Here is a 27,774-nt window from a genome sequence, read left to right on the forward strand (position 1 = left end):
TATTTTTACAACTAAAATAAATGTCAAACCTTTATATGTGCAAACAAAATTCCATTCACTTCTGTTGTATTGGAGTCTCAAAGGCAGATATCACAAACCTTTGGCAGAAAAACCAAAACATACCAGAATTGTATTAGGCTGTTGTTCACTGCCTGACTAAATTCCAGTTTTCTGCCCCAGGCTGAAAATGCTCAAAAAGCACTGTCTTCTACTCTAATTCTTAGTTAGTGCACACAGAAATTTGTTACAGTACCAATAACACTGCATTGCAATGACTGTTCAATTGGATTCCTGTGAACCAAAGCTGATTCCCATCAGTCCAACTAATCAGAGACTAAACATCCATTGTCTTTCCATCTAATTGGCTGCTTCCACCACTGTTCTGACTAATGTTCGTATACATGTATACAGCATGTTAATAACACAACATACCAGTCCACCTTGTCTACTGAGCTGCATCATTGTAGTTTCAATCATGGCATGTTGAGTTGTAGCTAATCGCATAGAAACAGAACAATGTTACAGCAGCTGCTCATTGTGTCTGTCAATTTAATTTTCTGCTGCTTTATTGTACATCAGTTGTTTCAAAAGATGGCAAGACGTAGGTGTTTATAATAAAATCAGGAATACGTTGTAAAAAGAATAATCAAAGGATAAAATCAGCTGTCAAACAAATTTATTTTTCTATCTATTGTTTTAGACTTTAACATCAATCAACATCTAACATCTTGTCAGATTTTATAAGACGAAGTCTGGAACCGCTTCACAGGAAAAACAAAAGAGAGCCTGACTTTTAGAAGATTGCTACATAGCACATTTAGTACAGTTAACAATACACTTTGTGCTTACTCGCTTCCTGCAGTCTCGACAATAACGGTGAAATGCAGTGGTTAGAGAGACAAAGCGATAACACATGTAATAGGACAGGAATGATGGTCTTTATCTGTAATCTCCAGTGTGAGGTCAATCAATGAGCTGCAAATGTGTGGCAATGCTCCAGTGTCACCACACATTACTTCATCCCCCATCGACTCCACCGAGGGATGTGACCCCATCGACTCCACGCCTCAAAGACGCCACGATTGGGAGTCTCCACTTACTGCTCAGCCATCACAGATTTCCAGATTTTCCATGTGGGGGGATTCCCATTGGGTTGCTGTTTGCCGCTTGCACGGGAGATATTTGTTTTTGCTTTGAATTTACTGCTGGTGTGTTCGGTACTGATAAGTGACTTTTTGGTTTGTGTGATGTTTTTCACGACTTGTGATTGGGTTTTGTAGTGAGCTTTATTTCCCCTTTTGCACTCACAGTTAGAGGCGCACACACACATCGACAAACACATTCGCACACCCTTACTCCCTCTAACCGCCTTGTTTTCTATCACACACACACCTCGCTGCCACTCACAGCGTGAACATGAAAGCAGTGTGTCGACCTTGGGTGCATAATTATTGTTAGATAATCCTTTGATAATCCCTGCGCTATAAAACAGTGGGATCAATCGCACCTGCCAAGATTGTTTCCTCATTATCTTTTAAGTAGTGCAGTCTCTTCTTTTGGAGTGCCTGGGCGATGCCAATGCATTAACACAGACCCCTTTAATGTGTAAAAAGATACTGCTGTCTGACAGAGGAAATAGCCAAGGAAATGACTGACTCCATTGTGATCATATGAAATGAAAGGTTTCCTTAAGGCTTAGATGTGATTGCTTGTTAAGCTTTCATTGTTCCAGTCAGATATGTGGGTATGAAATATTATGAAAGTGTTGCGTTGTCATAGAGCTAGCCCCGTCACTGGAAATAATATATTGAGTTTTTGCTTGTGCCGGTTACAGTTTACCTGCTTTACCTGGATGTGACTGGGCTGTTTTCCTAGAGAACACCTATTATGTGTGGTGTTTCTTTCTATCAGATTGATGCCATGAATCAGAGATGTGTCTTCACTGAGCGGCACAGTATAGCTGCTGTGTACTAAAGCGCCTTGTGCCGCTGCCTTGCCATACGCCTGCAGCCTGTTTTGGGGTGAATAAGCCCTTGTTTTGTTCCTCTGCCTGTTCTCCTGAAGGGAGAAAACCCGAGCTGCAATTAGAAGTCTTAATAAAAGCGTTTAGAGGAGATTACGCTGCAGGTCTGCCAGGGTTTCGTGCTGGGGAAGTGGTTGGAAAGCGATTGAGCCTAAAGTGTCTCTATTCTGAACACTTTGGAGCTCGCTGGCTGTTCCAGCATTGGCTCCAGCTCCAGATTCCAAACCCGGGCTTAGCCCCAGCCCACAGCATGTCTTTATAAAAGAGAATATTTATTATCTTCCATTCTTTCAACTTTTGATGAACACAGATTTCAACAGCTTTCATGATTTTTCCCTTTTGAAAAACAGCACTAATATTTACCATCATGACACACTCATTAAATAAGCAACTTCTTTTCTCGTCGGAGCGCCTAGAGATGGCAAGGCTAATGCTTATTTATGAGCGTGGTCTGGAAAATGAAGACACAGACCTCCCCTTTGAATACTGTCAGGATTAAGAACCACAGGAAAAGGCAAAAAGAGTTACGAGCTGTAGTGTAAAACATTAAACATACCATAAACTTCTAACAGGAACTAGCTGATTAATCCTCTCACTAGCCCATGTGTTAAATGTGTGTTTCATGGGTGTGTCTTTCTGGATTACTGTTAGATGATATTACCATTACTGCAATATGATTATTGCTGTTATGATTATTGACATTCTCTAGCTGTGACTCTGAAATGTTATATGTCTTCAGATTGAGAGATTAAACTTTGATAGAATGTACAGTTATTACAGACGGATTCTTGACATTTAAAGCCAGTTTTCAACACTGATTCATAAAGCTGATACCAACTTATTGCATCCGCTGTATCATAATTACTACAAACACTGGATTCCTACCAACCTGGCTTAAGAAAACTACATAACCATTCGTTGATCTCTAATTTTAAAAAGGCTGCAATATTAGGGGGAAAAGTCTCTGTTGATTAAAATCAACACATTGCAACTTGTCAGCACATCACAGTAGCTCATCCTCTGTCTGACTGATGATCACAAAGTAAGCATTAGGATTGAAAGTCACCTCTCTCTTCTTGTGCGGGGGGATAAATCCTTTCATGATGAGCCCCTCAATTAGTACCCTGCTCACACCTGAAACTCTGGCACCACCCAGCGTTTCTGTCACTCTCAAGAATCACTGCAGTTAATGAATTAAGCAAATCAATTAAGTGCTCAGTTGATTAAAAAAATGAGCTGGTTTAATAAACACAGTTTTTTTCTGAGATGAATTTGAGTCATATGAAGCTTGCGGCACGCCTGCTCGTCTGTTGTCTATCCTTTTTTCACCCGTCCCGTTGTCTGTTTGACTCTGATTGGTCATGAGTTGCCATCATCTAAATGACCGTGCCACAGGTGACTCTAGCAGGGATAGTATGACCACTGGCTGTTGGATGCACTGATGTGGTTGTTTCAGCAGCAAATTCACTGACCCCGATAAAGAGAGACCTAGTCTGCACCCTGTTGGGTGCAGAGGTTCAACTGTTGTTTGGTCACTGTGAGTGGAAACAAGGCTTTTTTCCCTCAAGTTTGGATATGTGGAGTTCTCACAGAATGTGGTTCTTTGTTGATATTGATCATGTAATCTTTCATTGCTTTTTTTGTATATTATTTGTACAATAGGAAATCCTGTCCAACAACTGGTAAAAACTATCATCCTGTAAGCAGTGTATCTATCTTACTTGTTTGTGTTTGTGTTTTGTAATTGCTGTGTCAAAAATTACATTAAGCGTAGCCCAATTTCAAATTCAGACAGAGAAAAAAACAAAAACGCAAGCTTCTCTTTTCTCACTAACAACCAATCAACTGTCACTGGCAGATTTTGTCAGCTGTAGCTAGCTAGCTAATTAAGCTAATGTTAATTCCATTAATTGATTGACAACACTGTCTTTCATGTTTCCAGTTGACTTGTTTTAAAATGGGAACCTAGTAAAAGGGACTTTAACATGCTGCACACATGATAATGTGCTAAAAGACTGAGGCTAAAGCTACATGGCCAGGCAAAAAGTCATCCTCACCAGCTGATGACCCAAGTAGAAAACATGAAAATAAAAGAGCATCAAGCTACTTGGTCCCAGTATTAAAAGTATGATAAATGAAAATATAAGATCAGACTGTTATATTGCTCTAACATAACTGTCTGGCTGCTTAGCTTACATACTTGTTTGTATTTTCAAACAGTATTTCTCTCTTTTATTGTTACAAGAGGAAAGGCTGTTAGAATGATGACTAACCAATGTGTTTGGGAAGTGTTCTCAGGTAACAACGTTAGCTGTGGTTGATTTGTTCATCCCAATTGTAATAAAGAGCCTGATAGAGCCAAAACTCTAATAGCATCCAGGAGCAGCTTACACACAGTGGGGAAATACTACTCAGTGGATGTTGTAGTCATGAATTGGACTCTTGTAACTCCTCAAACTAATGTTGTTAGTTAATCATGTACCCTTTGGACTTGGAAGAAATGCTACTGTGAGTAAAATAGCTAGTTTGCTATATATGCTAACTAGATTGCATCTTATGTTAGAGCAGACAAACATAGTGTTTAATCCATCCTTTACATATTTGCTATGATGTTTGTGGTTTAGGAAAAGCGAAAAAAAAACAACCCAAAAAACGATCCTCCAAACTCTAAATACTGAGCCTCCTTTTTACTACAGTGTCCATGCACAGTGTTTCAACATGTGGAGAAATCCAAAACAGTTGCCAAGCTTTGATCGGACAATCGCTGTTCAGAGGAGCAATTTAGCCAACAGTAAATTTAGTAGCATATGTGTCTGTAATGACTAAACAGAAGAACTGTGAAATGACTTATAAAACCCCTTCTACATTGAAAAGATTGTCCAGTTCATGCAGTTGAAATAGAAAACAAAAAGAATATGAAAAGAAAAGTGGGCATAAACTGTATCTGTGCAATCAATCCTAAAACCCTAACATTAAATATCTCTAACCACTGTATGATGCAAAATTAAGTAACAAACTACAAAACAACTAAAATAATCACATCTTAGAGCTGTAGACCTTTAATGGCTTAATTGGCTTGGATTATCAAGGCAATAGATGATCGGAAAAAAGCCCAGTGAGCAATGAACTGGGATGAAGGGGCCTAACAGCTGTCCCACAGCTGGGATGCTGTCCCGAAAAATCTGCCATATGACAACAGTAGATGCCACGGTCATACCACTTCTAGACGGATAGGCATATCACCACCTGGCAGCATATGTCACTACAACACCTGTGATGTTCTCTGAGAAAGGCCATAGATGCTGAAACTGTCAGGGTAGAAAAACACTCTGTAAACAGAAACACCTACAGTTATAAAGGTTGCAGAATCACAGTGGTAGTAGAGATTGTAGGTATACTAAGTCTGTAAAATATGTTAATAAGACTAGATAACTTGGCACATTTTGCCCAGTATACCTGCATGTAGCCTCAACTGCACCACCTGAAGTCATGCTTTATGGAGGTGGCCATCTGGGAAATCACCTCCCTGTCCAGCTGGAAAAACCTGGGAGGGAAACATGAATAAGAAACACTTCCCTCCCTCATTAACTACTGTCGATGCCCCTTGAGCGATACATAAACTCTGGTCGTTTCAGGGGAGTCGCAGAAAGAGAGGCTGTACTAGAGGTGTGTATCTGTGTTTCTAAACTGGGAAGAATGTGCATACCAGCCTCCCTTTGACTCTGCCTGCTTGGTGAAATGTTAAAAATCGAAGGGTAACATTACAGAAAGCAGTGTGGCCACAGATAAAACTGCAACCCACAAGAGCATTGGTGTTGAAAGCGTGCTGCTCTACAATCTCAGCTGCACAATTTCATGAGGGGTTTGTGTGATTGATCGCAAGATAAGTTATAAAATCTTAGGGGTGCGGCATAACACTCAAAAACCCACACACAGTTGTATGTCTGTTTAGTTTGTAGTGTGTCACTACAGTTTATCAATGCTGTACACCAATTAGTAGATATTATTATACTTTGGCAATCCGGTGCAGAAATGCAGCTCTGTCACAGACACACAGGTTCACAAACATGGCCACAGTGGACCTATGGGACTCCTCTCTGTCCCCAGAGGTCCAGGACTCAGAGGAGCAGAGAGTTCTGTCACATTGTGACCAACTCATTGGCCTCAAGCTGTCTAACCACACACTCTCACACGTACAGACACACACTCTGCAGAAGATGCAGTAGTAGAGAGCACTATGTTGCCATGGTTACGGGGAGTGATGTCACAGCACTTACCCGAAAAGGGGACAGCAGGAATGTTGTTTATTCTCAAAGACGTCCGTTCACACCCCTCTGGCTCTCGTGGCTGTAAGAAAATGCAAAGTGCCAGATATTTTCACGTTTTGCAGTCAGCTCACATTGCACTGTGGTGCTGATGGATCCTGCTGAAAGGCTCCAGCAATCAGCCTCAACACTTGGAGGATGATTCCAGCTGCGGCCCTAGAGATGTGTAGCACCACCAGGACCAAATAAGGAGGTCCAGTCCCAATTTAGGCCTGTAAAGTACACAAGCACACACACATATATAGACACAACAGTTTCAGTCAACAACAACAACAACGAGGGGCATCTCGTTGAAGAACTGAGGCAGGATCACAGCATGGTGTCACCCGTGGGCGAGAAAAGAAAGACGGAGCTGTGCACACATGCACATGCAGAGACATAAAACCATGAAAGTGCACACTACACAAGCATACACATATGCTGGCATCACTGGCATTTGGATGGCTTTGGCACAATGAGAGCACAGTGAAGACTAGCAGCGGGCTCTCTGCTACACTGAGCATCTCAGTGGACAATCTCTCACACAGACGCAGGGTGTTCACTTGGAAAGAGAGAGCAAGAGGAAGAGTGAAATACAGCATAAGCAAGAGAGAGATGAGTGAGTGTCTGCGTGCATGTATGCCTGTTAGCGTTTCCATGATGGTGCAGAGAGAGACAATGGCAGCTGATAGCTAGTATTTGTGCTGCCAAACCCAATAGGCAGACAACTGTAATTGCCTGCCTAATCTGGGCTGTGGAGAGGCCAGGTGTAATGATGGCAACTCAGTGAATACACCTCTCCTCCACTTGCTAATGGATGCTTGCTGCTCCCCTCCTACCCTGCTGCTGTCAATTCACCATTTCACTGTTTTGACCCAAGAAAACATTGGGAAAAGTGGAGGAAAATATGCTGTGGAAAGAAATATGTCAGCTGTTGACACCTGGCTGCCTCAGTCAAGACAATGTGTGAATACAAATCAGCATATATATGAAAATGAAATGAATGTCCACTGTCATTGTCACTGCAGAGATCATTTTTGTTTCTCCTTTGGTGCCAAACAGCATTGCCAAGACTTATCTATAAATGACCAGTCTTCATTATTCCATGCTAATGACACCAGCATGTTTATAACTTATTTACACAAGAAGTTGGACAAGCTGATGAGCAGCTGTACATGTCTTACAATGACTGAAAAGGCAGCTAAAGATTTTTCATCTGTTGTATGGTAATACAATGATAAATCAGGATTTTCCATATACATTAGAATTGGTTTTGCTATAACCGGCTCAAGTTTCTGCATCTCTATGGAGTGTTTTAGTGTCTTTGAGCTCATTGTTTTGGTTTTATTGCCCTCACCTTTACTGCTTTGGTTCAGTCTCACCACACTCATCCATGATGTTTCCAGACACAGCCAGCGGCTGTTCCCAGTGAAACAGCTTTGATAAACCCACTGTACGCTACCTGACCAGCACCTAACCAAAGTTATCGACTAGCAGATGAACATAGTGAAGCATTAAGCAGCTAAAGAGCCAGATATTGTTCTCAGGAGTTGGTGGAGACCACAACAAAGCTAAAAAGAGAGTGAATACTGGATTTACATTCAACTGGTGGCCACGAACAGGATGCTAACGGTGCTCCGTATCTGCTGGTTGTGTTAATAAGCAACTGTTAAGCAATACTAAGTTTGCCATGTCAACGTAAAAGGTGATAGTTTGTCAATGTTATGTTTGCTGTTTGTTTCCAGAAACAGTTCAATGAGAGAAGATTCTGTTTTTTGTTTACAACATTCATGTTCTCAGTGGATAACCTGAGGTCAACAATGAGCTACAGTTACTGTTGGTGTACGAGTTATTGTTTCATTTTTCAGCAACTACTGTGTGTGATTTAGCACAGCTTTAGAGGAAGAGCTGCATGTTGAGCCTTCCTTATGTCCACCAGCTCATCTTGGATTCACATGAAGTTTTATTCACTGTAGTTCAAGCATTGTGAATGAGTGTGTGCTGAACCTTTTGACTCACTTTACAGACAAGAAGAATAACCAACAGTTGTAGCATTTAGATGGCAGTGGGATTGTTACTTCTCGCCCAGATGGAAATAGGGTCAAAAGAAATATCGCTGGACTCATTTTCTGGAGATTGCTAGTGATTTCATCACTATGAAACTTCAATGTGGTTTGACTTCATTCCAGCTGCAGCATTGTTTGGGCAGAATGACAGTGATTCTAAAATCATCAGGGAAGCATGACACGGTTTCATCATTGCTGAGAAGATTTCTGCTCCTCGACTCGCTGGCTCTAAACTATTTTGGGAGCTGTGCTACAAAATAGTCTTGGAGTCTGCTGCTGGTTTGGACTTGCACAAGAAAAAAACCATGAACACACAAACACAGCACTCTAGGAGCCGATGCAATTTGCCAGGTTTACTAATTAAACACATTTACTTGGCCAGCGTGCTTGATGAGGAACCAGACTGCCCGATCCAACCTGCTAGTTTTCCTGCTTTCCAAACTTTGAACACATGTACACACACATACACACACTCACTCACCCAAGGAAACCTGCAAATGTGTCAAGCAATTTGGCTCTTTGCACTTCTTTCATTATTCATATTCACTTTCAGCCAGGCTCCAAAATGTCCGCTAAACAAAGGCAAAATATTTATTGGGTGATATTTTGTTACACGCCCAGCAATAAGGCTATATTACCTTTGGGAGGGCTCTGTTGTAAATGCTCTGAATTATATGATGCTGTGAATGAGATTGAGTAGCTGCATGAGGAGGAGGGCAGGGAAGTAAAAAGCTGCAGAGAGTGATGGTTATGATGCAAGTGTTGGTGATGATAAGAATTATGAATGTTTAAATGATGATGTTGGCGGAAATCATCCTTAAAAATTGGATTGTAATGAGAAAGTGATGAGGATGTGATGTGATAACCATGATGGTGATACCATAATGCTGATGATTCTGATGGCAATACTGGCAATGATGATGACGGTATCTAAGAAGGGGAATGCAGTATAGTTGCTTAGGCGGATATTGAATGTTAAACAGTTTTTTTATATTAAAAACATTATATCCTTGCTACCCTGGTTTAAAAACAGCAAGATAAAGGGAGAGTTTGAGAGCTGAGAACACAAGCGAATAACAGAGATAAGAAGAGGTAGCTGCAAGCAAGAGGACAGAGAGACTAAACTAGAGAAAGAAAATTTACAGGGAGAGGTTGACATTTTGGAAAGTATGCTTATTTAATTTTTTGCCGAGAGTCAGATGAGAAGATCGATACCACTGTTATTTCTGTCCGTTAGATATGAAGCTACAGCCAAGAGACGGTTAGCTTAGCATAAAGACTGGAAGCAGGGGGGAACCGTAAGCTAGCAGCTAGCTCTGTCTGACGGTAAAAATATTAGTCTGCAGTACTAGCAACTCTAAAGCTCAGGTTATATCTTGTTCCTTAAATCCGTACACTAACCGAGGTATAAAAATGAAAAGTTGTGGTTTTACAGGGGGTTTGTTTCTTGATTAATTGAGATTTTCTTGAATTCTGTCATCACCATCAGGCTTGCTGCTTCCAGTCTTTATGTTATGACAAGCTAACCATTTCCTGATTGTAGCTTTATATTTAACAGACAGTTATGAGAGTGGTATTGATCTTCTCATTGAACTCTCAGCCAGAATCAAGTGTTTTTACCAAAATGTTGCACTATCCCTTTAATTTGATGATTACTTTTAGCATAGCCATGTACTAAAGGAGAGAAAAACAACCATAAAACACAGATCATTGCTACTGAAGAGAACCACTCTGATATTTTCAGTCTTCTTTTCCACTTTTGCGTGTCTCTTTTGGATTTAATCAAGTCAAACATAAAATATAAAGTATGATGACTCTGTTTTGTGTGTGTGACAATTGGGTCATAAGCATTGCATCAGATGTTATCAGACTAATTTTGCCAATCAATTCTTCAGATGTTAGAAACGCAAACAGGAAAACACAAAAGAGACTCGTTTAGTTCATGGGTTTAGTTCCTGTGGCTCCTTAGTACCTGAATCTATTTTGAAAAGGGCCATTATTGACAATTTTCTTTGATGCATTTGGTGCATTTGCTTGTCAGCTCTTCATTGCATCGTTCATTGTTTGCCATTGCTTGATTACATTTAACTTCCTCACTGCTGTCTGCCATGATGGTTTTACTTAAAGTACATGCTCAAAGTGTCCAGTCTCAGCCGTTAGCCATTGCTGCTGCTAATATCCGCATGGTCCTTTCATACAAGCTCTGTACTGTTTGTGGCTGAGACTCAGCTTCATTGCCATCGCAACTTGGATGCTCATTCGCTTCCCCCATACCTCCCACACCACTTCTCCCCCCAGTCGACCATATCCCCTTACCCCGCCTGCTGACTTTCTAGAGCCCCATATCAGTCCCTCCTCTGTTTTTCTCTTTCTTAGTTCCCCCCAACCTGACAGTCCCACGGGGCAAGTCCCCCCTGGTGGCCCGCGAGGGTGACACAGTGGAGCTGGAGTGCCTTGTTTCAGGGAAGCCTAAGCCCATCATCCTGTGGTCGCGAGCAGATAAGGAGGCGCCCATGCCGGACGGCAGCATGCAGATGGAGAGCTATGACGGTGTGCTGCGTATAGTTAATGTGTCCAGAGAGATGACGGGCTCGTACCGCTGCCAGACCAGTCAGTATAACGGGTTCAACGTAAAGCCCCGGGAGGCCGTGGTGGAGCTAATTGTACAATGTGAGTAGACTGTTTTTTTTGTCTCTTTATAAATGTCTGTATCTGTGCATATATTCATGTCGCAACCTTTTAACTTGTAGCAGTGATATAATATGTGTGTATCTATGTATGGTGCGTCAGTTATTTGACAATTTTCTTTGTATGCAGTGTAATTAATCTTTATGTGTTCTAGTCCAGTGTGACCAAAATTGAACATTCTCCCATTTCTTTCCTTCCACGCCCCTCCAATTTCCTTCTGACGGCGGTAAAATTAGTCTGATCCCCTGATACCCTCGGTCAGGTGTGAGAGGAAACGGCTCCGGCTCCACCTCTTACACTAAGAGGAAGACTTTATCTGCTGAGTGTGAACTAAGCAGAACTAATATTAACAGAGGCACGAAGCTCTGATGTCCATACTTGTTAGGGTCTGTCTGAGTTTGTTTCTGTGCATACACGTCAGAGAAGACCCAAAGACTGTGTGCCATATCCCCAGGCCTTAGACCTCCCGTCACTACCGCTCATTGAGAAACCCCTTCCCCTCCTTAAGATGTGACATTCAAAGATGGCTTAACGGCTAATTAGCGAGCGGCTAATTTATTCCCACTAGTATTCATTTTGTATTCATTTATGGAGATTTGAATGGAATATTTCGAATGAACATCAGGGATTCAAAGCGGTGTCACTCATTCAGGGACTGGGGATCCTTCTCTGCCGCAAAAAAGAACGGAAGACGGATAGGAAGGAAATGAAAGCGATCCGTGTAGGGTGCTTACCATTCTCTGGCAAGTGATTACAGGAAATAGAAAAACTGATTCCCATAGCCACAGTCCCATTGTTTTTCTCATGGCCTACTTAGTTAATCCAAACATTCTTCCATCTCAATTTACCCTAATCTACACAGAACCTGTGCAGCTGCATGTCACCCTTAAAATACTGTGAAAATGCATTGCAATTAACATGCTCGACGCTGACTACCACTTTTAAGTATCTCTCCCCATGGTGAATCTCATTTCAAGTGGATTTGCCAACCATAATACTGCAGAAAAATATCCAACAACCTTAAAAGCCAATAAAGTGTGAACAATAAAACAGAGTTATGGCAGCAGCACAACCACGGTTTTGATTAAAGATGAACTTGACACACCCACCACCAATATTTTGATTGAAGAGGAACAAGAGCGGCCCCCGTTCAGTTCTCGTCGATAAGGATTAGCACATAATTTTGCCCTCATTTATTTGAGAGTTTTATTGTACTCTTTGCTATGGCGTTCACGTTTCAGCTTAGCTGTTACCCACTGTGCTGTGCTAAGAAAATTAATTAAGTTTTGATGTGCTTTGAAGAAGGCTGTGTTGAATTTTTGGCTGAATTGATTATGATTATGCAGTGATGACAGCCCATATCAAAGGTTAGTGGCTTTGCTACGCACCATCGCTGACACCAGAAAGTAAACAAAGGATTTAGACTCTAAGATGCCCTTCATTAATTAGCAACACTCAGTGGATCTGCTGTTCATGCGAAGAGGGTGTGGTGGGATAGAAACAAATAGTTTAATGCAAAATTAAAACAACAAGCTTTTTTTTATTTAAAGCAAAGCCGAAGAGGACTCATAAACCTGCTTCTGCGTGTTCACACTGCATCCACATGTTGAACATCTGACCCATATTTTAACGACACCATTCGTGTTAAAAATATAGTCGGTGAAATAATAACACACATTTAAATACCACCCCTGCCTTAGTTATTTAAGATGAGATGAAGAATGGATGCTGCTCCCTTTCAGTAGAGCAGTTTACTGCCACAAGCAGCAATAGGTCACAGTGATCACGCCTCCGTTTGGAAAACAGCAGGAACACACGCTGTATTCAGTGTACCATTTGTCTCGAGGCAACACGAGTAGCGCAGGAAAAAAAAAGCTAATAAGCTCTACTGTCCAGAAGCTTTTTAGTCAACAGCTACAATTACTCAGCATTTAGGAAAATATCGTATTTTTTTTCTTTCCCGCATTTTCAGCAACACAACGTACCACAGTTTCATCTACAAATCAGTGACAAATAAAAAAGATGACACATTTAAACAGAGTATGCTCACAATAAAAGGCTTTTTGGATTGCATCGAGAGTTGTACTTCTCATAAATTATTAAGACCACAAAATGTTCTGAAAGCCAAAAATAGTTTACTTCAGACAGTAAAAACTATGAATGAGTGCTGAAAACTATTCACAAAATTCAACAGAAGAAATGGGAAGTATTGTATGATGTTAGGCATGAAACACTGTTGATTTTTGTTATTGTTTATTTTTTGTGGTTTGTTGTTAATTCACAATAAGGACATCATGGCAAATGGAAAACAGGAAAACTAAACTAGACTAATGTTCACTGGGTGTGGTTGTCTGGCTGTCAGAGACGATCTGCTGCCTTTTTATCCAGTGTGCCAGGAACCTGACCAAAGTGAGTCACTTGTGAGTCACATCTGCCTCCTTTCTTCATTTTGCTACCTTTATGCACAATTTTTGCTGGAGTAGCTCCCATCTTTGAAGCATGAAGCTCATTTGTGAGTGTACAAAAATGCCTATATTAAAAGACAGATGCTGATATTTAATTATGCATTTCATTTGTTATTAACTTTCTTCCTTTCTTTCTTTACATACTATACATATAGCAAAACTAGTGTTCAGCCATGCTAACAGCACGACTCTATTTATAGCAATGTTGGTCTGTCAGTCGGTCGGTCCACCACTTTGGACCAGACTGAAAAATCTCAACAAATATAGGATTATATAAGAACGTTTTGTACAGATATTCAGGGTCCTCTGAGGTTGCATCCTACTGACTTTGGTGATCCCCTGACTTTTCCTCTTTATGATTTTGAGTGAAACATCTGTCGTTCTCTCTTCTTTAGTCCTAATTAGCAAATGTTGCATTGCTTTCTAACATGCTAACATGCTAAACTAAAAATGGTAAACATTATACGTTGTTAGTCTCAGACTGTTAGCATTGTCACTGTGAGCATGTAAGCATTCTGATGCAAGCATTTAGCTCAAAGCACCAATAAAAACACCAAATACAAAATTACAAAATTTATCATAAATGAGCTGAAAACCTGTAGTGAGGGCTTGTAAAACACAGACATGTTGGCAAAACAACTCGAAACAATATTGGAATGGTGGCTGCTGAAGAACAGCCTGCTTGAAGACACTGCGCTTATTAAACACTGCCAGGACGTGGGTGGCTCCTGTCAGAGTTGATCAAGAGTAATCCTAAAGATGAGAAGGCAAATAAGATGAAACAAATAAGAATAAAAAAGAACGGGTAAAAGAAATGTAAAACTGTTTCACTTTACAGTATACAGAATGAGCAACTGCTCCATTTTTAGCATCACAGAGGAGGAGAAAAGGAACAGGACCTCTTGTCTATGAACTCAGGTGGCCTTAACTAGCCACTGAACGCACACTGAATACTTAAAAACAAAAACCCAGATTTTACTGTTCCACCCAAAATGATACCCTGAAATCTGCAAAACAAACAACTCTAACAGACAAGGATGTAAGAAAGGTGTTATTCTGAGGAAGGTCTCCAACCTTTGAATGACCTTGTCTAGAGTGGAGGTCATTTTCACAGACACTCCAAAGCAGGATTTCTCTCCCCTGACATCCAGCCAGGAGAGGTCTCCTATCACACCTTGCTGCTGTTCTCCCCTTGTCCCCTTGTCCCTGTGACAGTGGACAGGGGTCACTCACAGGGAGTGACTGTTGTTAGTGACACTTAGAAGAAGACATGCCTCAGGAGGCGAGGGGTAGGGGGGGACGAGGCCTCAGGTGAAAGACACATGCCATTAAATCTGTTTCCTCTCTCAGACAGATTTGCCTTGGCATGTGGTTGCATCATAGGATGACACACACAGTACAAGACACACAGAGAGGCACATCAATTCACCCCCTGATAATTCTGTCCTTCCTTTTAACGCTATTTATTCTGAGAATGTAATTATTTATCATTATGTAGTATTATTTTAATAAAGCACCTCTCTTGAATCGCAGTTCTTGATGTGGTACAGCACTTTCATCTGTTTGCCATCTTCAAAGCAGAAGACGTAATGACTACATTTACATGCACAATAATATTCCACTATTATTCAGAATATAGCAATATTCCAAATTTGACGTGTCATGTAAACAGAATATTTCATTAGGATATTCTGAATGTAGCATTTTCTGATTAAGACATGTGGGATATGCTGATAGTATTTAGGTTTTAGAAGCATTCTTTGGACATGTATTCAGTGCATTCGGAATTTGCGTCTTAATTGGGGTTTTTACCGCAGTTTGTGACCAAGCGGCAACCTCTGGGGCTGAAAAATGAAGCCAATGTGGAAGTGCCAATAACAGTTCCTTGAATGGCCACATGAGGCTGGCTCCAAAAGCAAGTCAATCTCCATAGACCTCCTTGTTAAAATGCCCAACTTTACAGCAGAAATAAACATGTTTACAGCCTGGTACAAAAAATGGTTTTGGTCTCTATAGCTGATTTCCCCTTTCATTACAACTGTACGGGGGGTCAATTTTTTATAACTCACTCATTTAAATTTTATTAAGCCGTAAAGTTATGCATAATGAAGGACATGGCTGCTTTCAGTGACGGGTCCGCCAGCCGCTAGGTGGCTTGTTTCAGCCATTCGGCCCGCCTCTTTGCCCATTTTTGATTGGCTGGGAGTTAGGCAGAATCACTACTGCCAAGATGGCGACGCTCTTCAGAAACCAACGGGTGACGTCACAGTAACTACGTCCATATTTTTATACAGTCTATGTTTGCGACACACAGCCCTCTTGCCTGTTTACGGTCAGCTCTGTGCGTTGTAAACAAACCAACTAGCCAACAGTTTGCAAGGCTGGGATAGAGATGCATGCCCGAAGGAAAAGCCCACACACCTACTACAAAGCACATCTACTTTTAAACATTTTGAAAGATTTGGATATTTACAGGTTTTTGGACAAATATCACAACGTTTACTTTTTCAAGAAGGTGGTTTAACAAATGAGAGATGGAGGCTGTGTTGAACAAACCCGCCACCAGTGGAAAACTTTGAAAAAAATCCTGTTTTGATGGGAGTATACACAGCTGCATGTAAACAGGAATATTAGTGGAATATTCATTTTCATTAGCCATATAAGCCATTTTTGGAATAAGGGAAAAAAAACTGAATATTTTGTGCATGTAAACATAGTCAGCGAAGAGCGTTATTAAGGCTTTGGTGTTATTAAATCAATCACTCTGCCATGTTTTAGCTTCAGAGCCAGTTCTGCTCGTCAGACTCTTGTTACTTATTAATAGTTGGCATCAAAGCCCAAGTTTAAAAAGCACAAACAATCCGTACTGACACAATTTGAGTTTAAATATGATGTGTACACATCAATGCATGCTCTTGACTGATTCATTTGCCGAATACATAGACCTTTGCTCTTTCTCAGCATGAGAATTTACTTTATTAACACAATACAGCCCTACTTTTGTTGTTTGCTCCATATGCCTGTCGGTATGCCCCCTCCCTTCTTCCTCTTGGACTGTCTCATGGTGTGTAAGCACAAGCCAATCCCTCTGAGATGCTTTTCTCGCCTGCATTTCCAGGTCCCAGCATGAGCCACCCGCCTTTGGTGGTGAGCCATGTGCAAAGCCGCGTTTAGTAACTTGATCAAGGGACCGAGGTACAGTCCTCTGAAGCAAAGAGCATTAGAGGCGTGAAGGAACGACTCTGGCAAGTCAACAGCTTTGATATGTAAAAACCTGCATCTGTTGGCTGGCAGAGGCAACGCCAGGAGGAGAGGTAGAGGGAATGGGAGACGTCTGCCTTTAGAGTCGTCGCTCTAATAGAATTGCAAACGCCAAATCCCAAGCTGTGACACCCTAATGTTCTTAGTCAAACTGACTTGGCATGGTCCAGAGGCTTGAGAGAGAGCGGGTGAAGAAACAGAGAGAAATAGAAGGAAGAAGGAAGTATAAAGTGGTCTCCTGTCCTAGATACCACTGTCTGTCAGACTCAAAGTTATCAAGCTCTACTTCAGCCCAGATGCACAGGAATCTTTTATCCGGGCTTCCCTTCTGTTCCTCCTCACATCGTCCGTGACACCTGCCTGATGCAACCGCGCGATTGTCCCCCTGAGTGAGCGCCCTAGCATCTGACATACATCAAAAAGACACACCAGGATAAAGAGCTACTGTCTGGGCAAAAGTAATGAGCAGAATTACACGATTATTGTTTTTAATTAATTTTCCTCTCTGCATCAAGAAGGCCTGCAATGCTGGCCCCTGAGGCCCACTCTAATGTGAATCATATTAGAGCGATTCACATTAGCCTAACGCCAGCCCAACGCCAGCAAATTAATCTTTTGCATTAAAGCAGGGCTCACACACCGCATTTGGGGATGAAATTTTAATAACCTTTTTTTTTTTATTTTTTATGGAACAATATTGAATTGATCAGCCGCATCAAATCCACACCAGAAAAGGTCAGCGAATATGTAGGTTGTAAACAGAAGCCTGCACACAGCTTAGACAGAATAATTCATAACTTGGTCAATGACTGAGCTAAACCTATTAGCGGATTACCAGGCCACTCCTCGCACTGAAGAGTCTACATTGATTATCATTAATTGTATATTTAAGTTCATAAATTATCCCTGAGTTTAATAACAATATGGTAAATCAGATGGTGCTTAAGTTCATTGTTTGATTGCAGCGACTGTAGCGTGAGGGAAGGAGGGCGCGCTGATGCGGAGCAGCGTTCCCCTACATTATTCAACACAGGGACTCATTATAAATCAGTTAAATCAGGGTTTTCATTTCATATTCTGTATATATCTGTTTGACTTCCTAATGAATGTTATTTCCTCCATCAAGACTTGATATTGAAGCATGTTATGCTATAAAGGTTATTCTCCCACAAGAATGCTTTTGCTTCCAAAAACATGATCTTTGGTTTTTTTTTTTATACGTCCACATACAGCTGCAGAAGGCACAGTCGAGGTGAAAAACGTGACATATTGCTGAATGGAGCATCAGTATGTTACATGTTAATTCAACATGTGTCAACATGCAGTACATAAATGAATCAAGGAGCATCAATATCACACCAGTTATCCAGTGAGCCATGAGGGAAAATATTCCGTAGCTTTCAGGGAAAAAAAGAATGGGAGAAAACCAAGAGAGGGAAAACAAATCTCTGTTTGAAGTATTTCTCCAACCGTATAGAAGGAATCAGACACACACACACATTTTATGTGCACATGAACCTACTGTACATTTTCAAAACACTGTTGCGGGGTTGCCCAGAGGACTTGCATGTCCTTCTCTTGATGCACTCACCCGAAGCACATGGAAGAAAAATGAAACCCATTCTGACTGAAGCTGAAGTTTATTGTAAACCAGTCAAGCGCTGTTTCAGTAATGCAGGTGCATGCATGCGCACAAATTCAAGTCCCACCCACACACACACACACACACACACACAAACACACACACACATAAACACACATGCATATTTCCCCCAGGTACACCAGTGTCTTTGTTCTGTCCTCCTCCCTGTAGATGGCAGTCTATATGGGCCGAGGGGAAAAGGCCTCCGTGCTCCTAAATGTTGTTTTTCTCCACATTACTGTCAAGGTATCCACTGGTGACTGATGATGGATTACATCTTAGGCAGAGCTCAGGGTTTTCCCTCAGCTTGTGACTTACAGCAACTCCGAGCCCTCACCGCCCTTGCTGCTACACTAACCATGGCGAGCACTGCTCAGGGAATATCACACAGGACCTTTTCGCTCCTTTCGCCTCATGTTCACTGGGCAGCTGTTTCACAGGAGATGCACGGTGGGGGGAGATGAGGCATGTGCCCTTGTTTAAAGGATGTTTTGGTTATATAAGAGATTTCTTTTTTTCGTTTGTCTTACTGTGTGAATGGAAATGCACTTACTGCAATTTGGTCTAGTGCCACTCAGGGAGGCTGTGGAGCTGGGCTGTGATTCACTGCCGCACACAAACCTACAATTTTAATGTGATAAGTAGAGATTCAGACCCTTCTTTTGGAGTCAGAGATAAGCCATTGGGTTTGGGTAAAAGCCCAGGCATGGCTCATTTGAAGGAGGAACTGATTGCTGTTTCATTTAGCGGAGATGAAAGCCACTTTACTCCCCACGGTAAAGTGGTTTTCATCTGTGAACAGTGTCAGGTGAAGCAGGCAAACTTTTTTCCTCATTTCCTTCAGTCCGAAACTCTTGGAAGATTTGTGTTGTTGTGTTGCGTTACTTTTTCTGTCATCCCATGTTTATTATCTTTCACATTTCAGCTAGTCATTATCCGATCTTATGGTGTGTTATTAACCATAACAGCTGCTGTGTGAATTCCACAGTTTTTGTGTGTTGTGTGATAATTAATCGAGGGCAAGAAAGTCCTCTTTGAACTATTTTATTTTGCGTGCAGTGTGATGTTTACAGCCCATTTTTACCTGCGCACTTCTCTGGCCTGGGGGACCTGCACTGCTCTAGTCCCTGGACCGAGGTTAACTCAATTATGTGCAGCAGAAAAACCAAAATGAAAGTCAGTTACTCTAAAAACACAGGATTCAAAATTTATTTGACTCTTTAAACGGAATTAGGTTGTGAGATTTTAGCATCTTCCCCATCTTTCAAAAAATGGGTGATTAAGGTTTTAGATAATGACATTAATAGTGTTATCAAATGATATGCCGTAAATTTTAATAAACAGTTCATTTAATTACATATCCTATCAAGTTCGGAAGGCTCGGTAATTAGATTATATTGTGTGTGAAAAATGTAGACGATTACGTTGCAGATTACAATTTCAATCAGGTAATCAGTGATCTGTAACAGATTACATTTTGAAAGTAACATCCACAGGCCTGGCTGTAGCTACCCGCTGCTCCTTTGCTCTGCTGGAAATTATGCAAATTTCAGGCAATCAAGGGGCTCTGTGTCATTCTGTCTATTGTCCTCAGCATTCGCTGTTGTTTTTCAAGCCTTGACTTTTGTCAAGCCTCTGTGTGAGCATGTCAACAGCAGAGATGCTTAAGCTGGGAAATTATTCATAACTGTGTCAATGCTTGCACACACAAGCACTTAAACACATTTTGTTCTGGCAAAAACCTGCGTATGTATTTTGTCACCGTGTACATAATCTATGTCTGAATATAGTTTTTTTTTTTTCTTTAATCACGTATATTACACGTTCCAGAAGTGGAGTCTGGGTGGCATTGAGGTTATATTCAGTCCCAGACTTTGCTCTGAGATGACTGGCTAAATAATTCACCACGAGGTTGTCTATGTGGGAAGAGGTGAGGCCTGTCTGATACTCAATTAAGTTATTAATTTTCTATTCTGAAAGCTTGAGGTGCACTTCATCATCCTGTTACCAGTTTTCCATGAAGCGGGACTGATTTTCCTCAGAACATTGTTCTAGTTTTTTTTCTGCAGAATTGATCTTCCTGCACCCATTGATGCTCTCCACAGTTGTTTTCACTCGTCATTTTTCATTTATCACTGAGGTGTATTGACTTTTCAGTGCCGATTGTTTAAAGTTTGCTTGCAGTGTACTTAAATCTTACCCCTCTCTCTCTCTCTTCCTCTCTCTCTCTCTGCCCACTGCTTCTCATTCATGTTTCAATACTAGACTGTTCTCTAACATGTTTTTTCCCCTTTCAGTGTCTGTGCATGTTTTAAATATTATTTTTATATTTAGTTGTTTTTTATATTTAAATATATTTATTTATTCTTCTCATAGCTACCGTAACTCTTCTATAATTTGCATTCTGACTGTCTGTTCTATCTTCCAGGTATTTTTGCTCTGTAAATATCTCTGGAGGTCAGAGACAACCTAGTTTGAGAAGGCCCTGGCCTGAATAGCATCTGTCTTGTATAGACATCAACATCCCTTCCTCCCACTCATTCTTTTATTCTCCTCTTTGCCCTCTTTATCCAAGGCATTTTGTAGCATTCTTTTATATTCCCTCTGCACTGACATCCTTGACACACTTTTCTGTTCCTATCAAATGTCAGCTGAACTCGTCTGAGCCTTTCTGTTTCCCACTCAGACCCACCGACGGTGGAGCCAGTTTACATGGAGATGCGTCAGGGACTGGGGAGGCCTGTGGTGATGACCTGCAGGGTGCTGCGAGCACACCCTTCCCGCGTACTGCGCTTCGAGTGGCTTCTATCAAACCGGCTGCTCCACGCCGGAGCCTTCGACGCCCAAAGAGACGAGACGGAGTACACCATCCGCAGCCTGAATCGAGACGGGTGGGGGGAGTACACCTGTAATGTCATCAATGAGGCCGGGGCAGGCAAATGCACCTTCCAGGTTACAGGTAAAGACTACTTTGTCTTTTTCATATTGTATAGGAGTGTTTGCTAATGCCAGCCCCTTTAGTTACTGTTGCTATGCTAGGGAAGCTGTCCATTCTTGCGTGGTATATATCAATCAATCAATCAGTCAATCCATCCAAGGGAAATTTGGTTGCACAGCAGTGAAACACAGGATAAAAACACAAAGCACATGACACATCATATCATATGCAGTTTTTGATGATAACTGGCAGATTTGACATTCAAAGTTCTTGATATTTTTTTAGATAGAGGATGCTTGTTTTCAGACAGAGACAAAAGCATTTCTACCTGTTTTCTGGCTGAAATGACGACTGTTGTGAGCAGATTATTTCTGATGTAGCTAGTTAGCTAGTTAACTTAATGTTAGTTGTCGGTTGATTGGTTAAAATGGTCTCTGGTTGACTCATGTTCAAATGAGAACCCTGTAAAAGGATCTTAAATACTGAATACACTTGATGGCTACTGTACATACATATACTAATGGACTGTAGCTAAAGCTGGATGCCCCAGGTAAAATCCCCCATTCTATGATCCATGTAACCTTAGAAGACATAAAAACAAAGAAACACGGTTTTTGTTGCTGATTCTAATTATATCAGATTTCATTCTAACATAACCTTGTGAAGCTGCTCAGAGCACATACTTATTATATCATATACTGACATATTTATTTTTCGTATTTTTACATTACAAAAGAAAACGTTTTTAGGATGAAGATGAACTGCTGTGTTTGGTGAATGTATCACTATCACTGACCAGGTTGACTGAGGCAGCTGGAGTATAAAGTTCCTCAAATCTAATAAAGAGCAGGACAGAGCCGCTGACATTACTCTACACTCTTATAGTAGCATCCAGGACCTTAGAAGTGACGCTGGGTTAGGTTACTACTATAGGTAATAAGCTAGCTGAGCTAAGTTAGCTGTATATGGTAAGAGTTGCAGCTTATGTTAGGGCAGAGAAACACTATTTAATCCATTTCTTACACATTTTTGCTCTTGTATTTTTGGTTTTGGAAGGACAAAAAAAACAAACACCACACTCTGAACTCTTTAAATGACGAGTATCATTCTTATTTCTTCCTTCAGCATTTTAAGAAATACAAAGCTTGACAGGCCTGTTATGCCTCGGTACGATAGCTAAGCTATCAGTGGACAATTGTAATCATTTAAAGTTACATACCAGACACATGCCAAAATTACCTTCCACTTTCATGCACACATTAGTGTTATAAAAAGGACTTTCAGTGCTTTTCATCCACCTTGAAGCTGCACTCGATGGCATTTTGCTTTCATTTTTTTAGAACACGCATCTGCATGTCTACAACAAGTTCTTCAGTTGGCACTCCAAATTGGTAATTAGAGTGATTTTTTTGGACAGCTGAAATTGGCCCTTCAAACATATAACAATCCTTGTCACACTGTGTTTTGGGGGGGCGTGGCTGTCTCTGTGTGTGATAGACAATTAATTTAATAGGAGAGTGAAAGGAAAAAGTTCAGAGATTGTCAATCTGAATGGGACACGTCCATCAAGTCGTCTCTTTTTTCTGTCTCGCATAGTAAACCTGTCCTCTCAGATCACACTTACCCCCTTCCTGCTTTTTTTGAGATTACTTTTTTTTTTTTTTTTTTTATTCATCAAGACCTGCAAGTGTCAGTCTCCAAGTTGGTTGTTATGACAGGACCAAATTAGTTTGGCCATACTGAGTGACCGCAGGAACTCTGGCCAGGGTTTCAATCTCCCAGACCCCCCATTAGAGAGAGGAGCCGCAGGGTCACAGGAGGAGTATTTGTCACTTTGATCCTCTGCCACTTAGGTTGCTCTCCTCTTTGATACTGTCCATTTCTCTCTATCTATTGCTGTCTTCTAATCATAGCTTTCCTGCACTCGATTTTTCTATCTCCTTTCTTTCTCTTTCTTTCCACTCTTTGCCCCTGTTTTCTTTTAATCTTTCTCATTGTAAACGTCTCTCTATTGTCTTCTCTCTCTCTCTCGCTATTGCTTGCCTGGAGAGCAAGATGGACATCCCCCCTGTGTGTGTCATAAATCAGTCCTCTCTGGTGAAACAGGTAGAGCAGAGAGACAGAGGCAGATTGTTCCCTCCAGCCATTTGTTTTTCTCAACAGGGCTGGGGTTTTGCGTGCTATTGCTCACACTCCCTCCCTCTTCCTCTACCTCCACTCCCCTTGTTTCCCTTTCATCCTCCATCCCTCCTTCCCTCTCTCTCCCACCATCACTCCATTCCTCCTGCCCAATGCTCCAGATTCCCACCATCTGGCCTCAGTGGTTGCCAAAGGTATGGAGGCTCTTTTAGTAGCCCCCAGAGTGAAGGAGCATGGTGCAGAAAATCCACTTTGGTTCCTCCCATCATCCATGAAATCTGGCATGCCCCATTCCCTTAACTCCAGCTCTTATTCTGTAAGAGTTTTTATAAATTTTATCCTGAAACTCACCGCCCTTTGAGATCAACACTATTCAGTGTGGCTGAAATTAATATTCTACTGGATATCAGCGCATCTCTGTAAGCTCCACTTAAAGATGAGGCTCATGAAATATTTGTTATGTGCCATGCAGTTGGGTGGTGTTTGAGTTAACTCACTTTACAGAGTGAAGACAAGTAGACACGCCAGTGGATATTCCCTCACCGCTCTATCTCTGACGTCCTCTTGGTCCGTGTTGATGTGTAACAAACATATCAGTCAGGAGTTTTGGCCTGAAGCTGCAGTAGATCGATTAAAGTCAGTCATCCAGTAAACATACCATGCAAAACATACATGTTACCATGCCGACAGACAGGGGCAGCAGGCCATTCTCAGGCCAATATAAACGCTGTCACCTCAAAAACTATGTCGTGCCAGGAGAGAGTGTGAGTGCATGTGCATGGATGCTCATGTGCCAAGCCGCTGGGACATCTGTGGAAACAGTGAGTTGGCTGTAATGGCCAAGTTGGCCATTAAATTGTGCCAGGGGAGAAACCCCTCAGAGGGATGTAATGTGTACCACTGAGCTTTGGCTCAGTCTCTCTGTCATGGTAACCCTGAGTTTTTTTAGCAAATGCTGAAATCATGCTCCTCTGAAGAGTTAGAACTTAGAGAGAGAGAAAAATATCTCACTGTCTTTGATTCCTCTACACAGCTTTTCATCTCTGACTTTATTCCAGTCGGATGCATTAGTTGATTTATTCACAAGTTGCAAGTCTGCATTTACTGTACATCCTGTCCTCAGGCTGCAACTGTGTACTGATGGGTTGATAGTGTGTACTGATAGTGTAAGGGTAAAACACAGGTCACTGAATACACAGACATGAACTGTAACAAACACTGCATTTAGATCACATTTGTCCAATCACTGCTAAAATAAAACATGATGAAACAAGTAATTCTGCAAAGCTGGTTCAAACCTCTCCCTCCCCTTTTCTCTTCATTGACCAGTCTCCCTAAAATACATGCTGTACTGTAGTTTTTTTGCTGGAATTCAGAATTTCACAAACGAAGGCAAAATAATGTTTCTCATGTCTCTCTCACCTGCTATAATTCATCTTTTTGGAAGCCTGTCATGAATGTGAAGAGAAGAACAATTAAATTTGCAGGCCCAATGTTCACATATTTATTTTGTGCATTTTATGAATTAGCTCATGAAGTGAATTCAGATCCTTCATAATTATGAGCTTGTTGTTTTGCTTGTTGTTGTGGTTGCAGTTTCCCTTTTTATTGTAGCTATTGTCCCTAATGACGCAGAAATCACATTGTGAAACAAAGTCAGCTGGAATGAGATATCTGCATATGCTTTAGGAGGAAAGGGTTGTTTCTTGAATTGTGACACACACCAGTAATTTTCGGGACATTGATTACTGTGTTTTGTTCACAGTATCCTGCTAGTGTTGCTTAGTCTTAATGTGAAAAATGATTTGGGCACCCCAGTGTGACTCTAGTTCTCACACCAAGGTTGACAAAATACACATTCGCTAAGCTCTGACGCTAACAGATCCAATATCTCTCCTCCTCCTTACTAGCAGAGAGCAGTGTTCAAAACATTCACCTAGCAGCTCATCATTTGTAATCTGCAATAACCGCTGCCTGCGCAGTTTAAAATGACAAACTTGGATGCAGCAGGTTATATTTACTGCTGGTGAGTAACTTGTTGACAAGCAAAAATTAAGATAAGATAAAACTTTATTAATCCCAAAGGAAATTGTTGTGCCAGAGATTGCTCAAAAATGACAACAATATAAGAATAAAATACTAGCACCAGTTTCTAAAAGAATAACAGATATAATAGAATAATAGAATAACAATAGAATAAGATAAATTAAGTAAAATAAGTAAACTAAAATAGAAAAGTAATTCTGCAGATGATATTGAAAGGTGATATCGAAAAAGTAATAAAAAGTTATATTGCACATGATATTGAAAAGTAATAAAAACTTCTTTTGTTTGTATGCTTCCGACAGTTGGCGTCTGTACTCTGTCAAAGATCATTCGCGTGGTACGATGGACCGAGTGTTTTTGTAGTTCAAACAACTCCAACAGACTGATTCCTTAGTGAATCACATCAATTTCAGGAGTGGCTTTCTCTCAATTTAACTTTCATATCATCTATAATTAAAATGTATAAACTTAAGCACTTTGAACCAGGACCTTCAGTATTTCAATCAATTCTCTCCTGAAAAATAAGGTGTGCCAAATTTAGTAGACTTCACCTGTTATTTAATGGTGTCAGATACATATTAAATCACTCTGATCAGGATCTGGCCTAAAAAAACACTTGATCAGGACACTGCCAACACACACACACACTTACTCTCTCCATCACACTGTTTCATCACCATTTGCTTTTCTGCATTCAGTCTATTTTAATATAAACTATTATTTTTTAAGTGATGTTTTTGCCATCCTGATTTATTATTTGTTTTTAGATGTTATGTGTTAATTTTGTCTTCTTCATCTTCTCCAAAAAGAAGACAAACAATAAATTGATTTGACCTCCAAACCTGCTCATTCCTCTTTTGTCAGGAGTTTATAAACCTTATGAGTCTTGGTCTCCAACAAACATCTGTGCCTTAGCTTTAAGTAACTAACCTATCTCCCTTCATAGTCTGTGCCCAGTTCACCCTGCAGTAAATAGCGAATGATTTTGAATACTCTCCACAGCTCAAAGAGACACACTGACATTGATTGCTCCTGTATAGTAATGACTGACATTACATGGTCAGAGTAAAAAGGCAGCATGTGAATTATGTTATCTGTGATCAGACTGAGAGTCTGTCACGCTCGAAGGACAGACAAAATCTATTCCATTCTGTTATTTTCTGTCCTTTTCATTTTTTATCTTTTCTGACCAATTTTTTGTGACTGCTTTTATGACTCTGCTTCTTTTATATTTATATTTATTATTCACTATCACAAGATTAGTCACTCTGGAGCGCCTCCAATTTTACACTGACCGAGTAGGACAAAACCAGAAGTGACATTTTTTCGTTTGTATTATAAATCCATTATAATTTTGTTATCCTGTTCGATGCTGTGTTCTGTAATTTGTATTCTGTTCTGTACACACAACATCCATTGAACATCTGTCCATCCTGGGGAAGGGATCCCTCCTCTGTTGCTCCTTCTGAGGTTTCTTCCATTTTTTTTCTCCTTGTGATATTGGACTGTACAAATAAAATTGACTTGACTTGAGTCACAGTGGATCAAGAAATTCAATTCCAGTTCACATGATCAACAATTAGCAATCATTCTGTTGACTGTTTTTTTTTTTTTTTTTGTAAAAACAGTGTAGGCGAGGACGGAGGAAGTTGAGGAAGAATTTGCTGAATAGTCGGGGTGGAAGTGACTCATTACGAGTTCAGTGCCATTTCGCTTTGGAAAAAAAAAAGAACCACAGCAAGATTTTCACTCTCTATCCCAGAAGGACACAACCAGGCAATTACCACCAAGTCTTTTAATGTCTCTAATGCCTTTTCCCTATAGTCAGTTAGCTCTCCATGTGTGTGTGGTGGTGTTGGATTTGTCTTGGCCAGCTGTGCATCCATATGTAAGCATCAACTCTCGCCACAAAAGCCTACGACGCATATCAGCGCAGCATCGTATAGCAACGCTTACCATATGGTAGGGCGAAATGTTTTCCCAAAGAAAAAAAAAAACATGTTCATAAACCCTTAAAAAATGAAGTCTGCAAACAAGGTCAACTTCTTGCCTGAAGGGTTTCACTGAGCTGTTATGAATCATTGCATTGGTTCTGGTGTTATAAACAGGATTTTTTAAAAATCAATTAAGCCTTCTGTACTTTATGTTTGATGTCTCCCACCCAGGGTTATCTGTTTCAAGCAGTGTAATTTGGTTAGGTAA

The 27,774-nt window shown here is 40.8% G+C and overlaps 1 protein-coding gene across 4 annotated transcripts in view; it reads left to right on the forward strand.

The window, feature by feature from the left end:
- Positions 1–27,774, forward strand: part of LOC122999857 (MAM domain-containing glycosylphosphatidylinositol anchor protein 2-like) — a 180,978-nt gene that overhangs the window by 117,511 nt on the left and 35,693 nt on the right. For 2 of the 4 annotated variants that reach the window (XM_044377173.1, XM_044377174.1), the window contains exons 9-10: positions 10,743–11,063; positions 21,136–21,408. In XM_044377173.1, the coding sequence (XP_044233108.1) occupies positions 10,743–11,063; positions 21,136–21,408 (594 nt within the window). The remainder of the gene's footprint in view (positions 1–10,742; positions 11,064–21,135; positions 21,409–27,774) is intronic. The other 2 variants (XM_044377175.1, XM_044377176.1) reach the window with 1 other exon arrangement.

The sequence above is a fragment of the Thunnus albacares genome, chromosome 16 (genome assembly GCF_914725855.1).
Source record: "Thunnus albacares chromosome 16, fThuAlb1.1, whole genome shotgun sequence".
Taxonomy (NCBI): Eukaryota; Metazoa; Chordata; class Actinopteri; order Scombriformes; family Scombridae; genus Thunnus; species Thunnus albacares.